This window comes from Nicotiana attenuata, chromosome 10 (genome assembly GCF_001879085.1).
Source record: "Nicotiana attenuata strain UT chromosome 10, NIATTr2, whole genome shotgun sequence".
Taxonomy (NCBI): domain Eukaryota; kingdom Viridiplantae; phylum Streptophyta; class Magnoliopsida; order Solanales; family Solanaceae; genus Nicotiana; species Nicotiana attenuata.
In genome coordinates, this window is record NC_031998.1 from 1,625,681 (window position 1) to 1,630,405 (window position 4,725).

The 4,725-nt window shown below is 41.0% G+C and overlaps 1 protein-coding gene across 1 annotated transcript; it reads right to left on the reverse strand.

The window, feature by feature from the left end:
• Nucleotides 4,150-4,509, reverse strand: LOC109233525 (DUF724 domain-containing protein 3-like). The gene has a single exon (XM_019399415.1). The coding sequence runs from the start codon at nucleotides 4,507-4,509 to the stop codon at nucleotides 4,150-4,152; it is 360 nt and encodes a 119-aa protein (XP_019254960.1).

The following is a 4,725-nucleotide window of genomic DNA, read 5'->3' on the forward strand; positions in this document are numbered from 1 at the left end:
AGTGAAGGTTCAGTGGCCGGGGTTAGCCGGTCGAGGAGGCGACTTGGGAGACCGAGCAGGATATGCGCAGCCGTTACCCTCATCTTTTCACTACTTCAGGTATGTCTCTATGCTCATTCGAGGACGAACGAATGTTTAAGTGTGGGAGGATGTAACGACCCGGCCGGTCATTTTAAGAATTAACGCCCCGATCCCCTATTAACTGCATTCCCCGTGTTTGTTTCTGCTATTGTGAGTTGCCGGGAGGATTTATTTGGAGTTCGGAGAGTTTTGGGACACTTAGTCCCTAATGAGAATTTATGTTTTAAAATTTGGACCGTAGTCAGAACAGTGTGAAGACGGCCTCGGAATGGAATTTTGTTGGTTCCGTTAGCTCCGTTGGGTGATTTTGGGTTTAAGAGCGCGTTCGGATTGTATTTTGGACGCTCGTAGCTTATTTAGGCTTGAAATGCCGAAAGTTGAATTTTTGAATTTTCCGGTCCGATTGTGAGATTTTGATATCGGGGTCGGAATGGAATTCCAGAAGTTGGAGTAGCTCCGTAGTGTTGAATGTGACGTGTGTGCCAAATTTTAGGTAATTCGGACGAGGTTTGATAGACTTTTTGATCAAAAGCGTAATTGAGAGTTTTTGAAGTTCTTAGGCTTGAATCCGATGTTAAATTGGTGTTTTGATGTTGTTTTGAGCGTTCCGAAGGTTGGAACAAGTTTGAATAATGTTTTAGGATTGGTTGGCATGTTTGGTTGAGGTCCCGGGGGCCTCGGGTGAGTTTCGGGTGCTTAACGAAAGTTGGATTGGACTTAGGAAGACTTTGAGGCTAAACCTGTCATAACCGCACCTGCTTGAATGGGACCGCAGGTGCGGCGCCGCAGAAGCGGCTGATAGACCGTAGAAGCGAGATTGACCAGGCTCCAGAAAAACCGCAGGTGCGAAATGGCGAACGCACCTGCGAGACCGCAGGCGCGGTAAAGGAGCCGCAGGTGCGAAAATTGATCTTTAATGAAACATCGCAGATGCGACTTCAGCTCCGTAGAAGCGGGACCGCAGGTGCGGTCCCAGGGCCGCAGATGCGGTTTCACTGGTCAGAAAAGAGGCAGAATCGAGGGTTTAGTTTCAAAACCTTAGAAATTGATTTGGGAGCTCGGGATTGGCGATTTTGACGGAGTTTTTCACCTGGGTGTTTTGGGTAAGTAATTCTTACTCGGTTTTGATTAATTTCCATGAATCTATGCTTAAATTCATCCTTTAAATTCGAATTTGGGGTGGAAAAATTGGAGAAAAGTTGGAAAAGTTCTTAGACCTAATTTTTGAGTTTGGATCAAGATTTTGATGTCGGATTGGAGTAAATTCTATATATATGAACTCGTGAGAGTGTGGGGATTCCGAATTTGTAAATTTTACCCGATTCCGAGACGCGGACCCGGGGGGGCATTTTGGTCATTTTCCTAATTTTGCGTATTAGCTAGAATTTAAATAGTGGAATCAGTTACTTGAAGTTATATTTACACTTTGCAATTGAATTGAATAGATTTGGGCCATTTAGAGTCGAGTACTCGTGGCAAGAGCGTGGTTTCGGGATAATTTTGAGCCGGTTCGAGCTAAGTGGCTTGCCTAACCGTCTGTGGGGGAAACTCCCCTTAGGATTTGGTTTGTTGATAATTGAAATGCCTTGTACGTGAAGTGACGAGTGCGTACTTGTGCTAATTTTTGAAAATCCGTTTTCTTTAAGTAACTATAAATGTGATTTCCTTTTTCCTGTTCATACTGTGTGTGATTTAAGCATGCTATTAGCTTAGGGAAGCATGTCTAATTGTCTTTGCCTTATTTGCTTAAACTGCCTTATTTGGATTATGTGTGGCATGCTAGGTTAGAAATACCTATTTTTACCTTGGTATGAAATTAGAACTGAATTGAGTATTCTTCGTGTTGTTGATGTGTGTTTACTTTGGGACTACGGGACGGTATCCCGGGAGATCCCCCTGCTTGTTTACTTTGGGACTACGGGACGGTATCCCGGGAGATCCCCCTGCTTGTTTACTTTGGGACTACGTATTCGTATTCCGGGATATCCCCTGCACCTGTATTGATTTGGACTGTAGTGCGGGATACCGAGAGATCCCCAGCACGTATGTTGAGGATACTAAGAGATCCTTGGGATACCGAGAGATCCCCAGCATATATATTGAGGATACTAAGAGATCCTTGGGATACTGAGAGATCCCCAATACACATATTGAGGATACTAAGAGATTCTCGGGATACTGAGAGATCCCCCCCCCCCCGGTTGTTATCTCTGCGTGGAGCTGTATTTATTTCCGTGATTCTATGTCTCTGTTAAAGTTGTTGTTGTTCTTTTATCCCGTGTTATTTTTACTGTTGCACTTAAGGATACTGTCTTATTCTACACTGTTATATCTTGTATTTCCTTTAATCTCAGTAGGGCCCTGACCTTCCTCGTCACTACCCGACCGAGGTTAGGCTTGGCACTTACTGAGTACTGTTGTGGTGTACTCATGCCCTTCCTGCGCATGTTTTACATGTGCAGATCCAGGTACTTCCACTCAGTCTTATCACACTTGAGGCGAGGCACTTTGGGAGACTCCGAGGTATATCTGCAGCGTCCGCAGATCGAAGAGTCCCTTTCTATTCTCAGTACTAGTATAGCCCTTTCTGTATTTTCCCTTGTTGGTAGACATTCTGGAGTTAGAGCTTATTATGTAATCTTTTAGCTTGTGATTCATGGGGTTCCGGATTTTGGGAGTGTTAGATTGAGATTTTGTACTGTTATATGCCAGGCGGCATCTTAAACACTGTTTAACCTTGTTATCTCGGTTTTTAATTACTTTCTTCCGCAATTGTTTTCTTTTTCCGCATTTGATAGGCTTGCCTAGTCATAGAGACTAGGTGCCGTCACGACAGTTCACGGAAGGCGAACTGGGGTCGTGACAAAAGCTAAGACACTTGTCTTTAAAATATTGCCACAGTTGCTAACATATCAACAACCAGTTTAGAATCACATTCCAGTATTATTCTGTCATATCCATTGGACTGACACCATAAAAGTCCAATCAAGACTGCTCTTGCTTCTGCCATGTTGCTAGTGCAATTGCCCAATGCCTGTGCAAAGGCCATAAGCATTACCCCTCTATGATTTCTCACAACCCCACCAGCACCAATTAAACCATCCCTCAGCTTACTACCATCAGTATTGACTTTTATCCACCCAAAGTTAGGTCTCTCCCACATAACGGGGAAACAATGAAATTTAGGAGACAAATTCAAAAGAGTTTCACATAACCCAGACCAAAAAATAGAGTCAACTATTGTTATGTTATATTTAGAGATTACCCACTTGAGATGAGAAAGAACCTGAAAATTAATTCTATTTAAGGAAATATTAATACCTTAAATATATAAAAATATTTTACTGCCATCTCAACCAGCAATTTTTTTAAACAGGATCATCCAATCTAGCTGGAAAATTTAGCTCAAATTAGAGAGTTATGTTAAGATATACAAAACCATGATTGATTATTGACTCTAATTCATTGCAGGACAAGAAATCAAACGTTTCCCTTATACATATATATCAAAAAGAAACCTGAGTCTCCCGCTCTTTCCTCTGATGTAATCTGCCTATGTTTTCCTAGATTAAACACCATATATGGATCGATATTCTTAAATGGAAAAGTCTCTTTATACCGTACTATGCTATAAATAGTTACGTTCCGTGTAGTGACTAACATAAAACTAGTTTGACAACGCAATTTATATAAAACCAGCTTAAAAACTAAACATGCAGAAGCAAAAAGATAATATTACAGTACATCAAGATTAAAACCCTAGAAGCAAACATTAGTTCAAGAATGCGCAAGTTAGGCAATTAATTAAACATTACTACATAATACACACAGGACTAGTTGAACATCGTAAAGGAAGATTTGTACTCGAAACTATAAACGGTAAAATTCAATGAAGCCTGCAATATCCTGAACATAAGGATATTCTTTCTCAAAATCAAAACTATATGTATAGAGTCATAGTCAAAATTAATTTGAAACTTATGAATTCGAAATTTTAATATGCGTCAGTTCACTCTTTTCTCAAGGAGTACCCCACTTGCCCTTATAAGTCCATTCTTTGTTGAGCCCTCAACACGTCGGGTGAATACTTAAGTTCTTCATCAGTTGTAGGAAATTAAACAATGTAGTCAGACCCAACTTCCCGTAAATGAATCCAAACCACCAACCATCATTGTCAAATACATCAACTCCGTCGTATAAACTAAAGCCGCCCTCGGGGTTTTCAATATGAGGTGGCACGGGACGAACTTCTGAGGCAGGAACAATCTCCTCTAGTAATTCTGATTCGTCTTCTGTCAACAAAGTCTTGTACTTAACTTTATAACATGAAGTGCCAATGCGTGAAACAATCGTTGCTTCATAATAGGAGCCAATGAAGCCTAGTTCTCCGCTTTCCACCTCCACCTCGTCACCCTTTTGAAACGCCATTATTATTATTATAAGATGAATGGAAATTAAAGTGAGGACTTTGGTTTTAGTTTGCAGCAGCTAAGAATTTATAGGAACAAAAGTTGTTTTCCTATAATGTTTGGGAGTAGGATTTAGTGATTTTTTTGGATCAGAAAAAGCAACAAAAGAAAGATCAGATGCATTGGACAACAGAATCCCCTGAGCTGGTGCAGACATAAGGTATCTCAAGACATG

Coding starts and splice junctions, on each gene's coding strand:
- LOC109233525 (XM_019399415.1), bottom strand. CDS start 4,509: ATGGCGTTTCAAAAGGGTGACGAGGTGGAGGTGGAAAGCGGAGAACTA.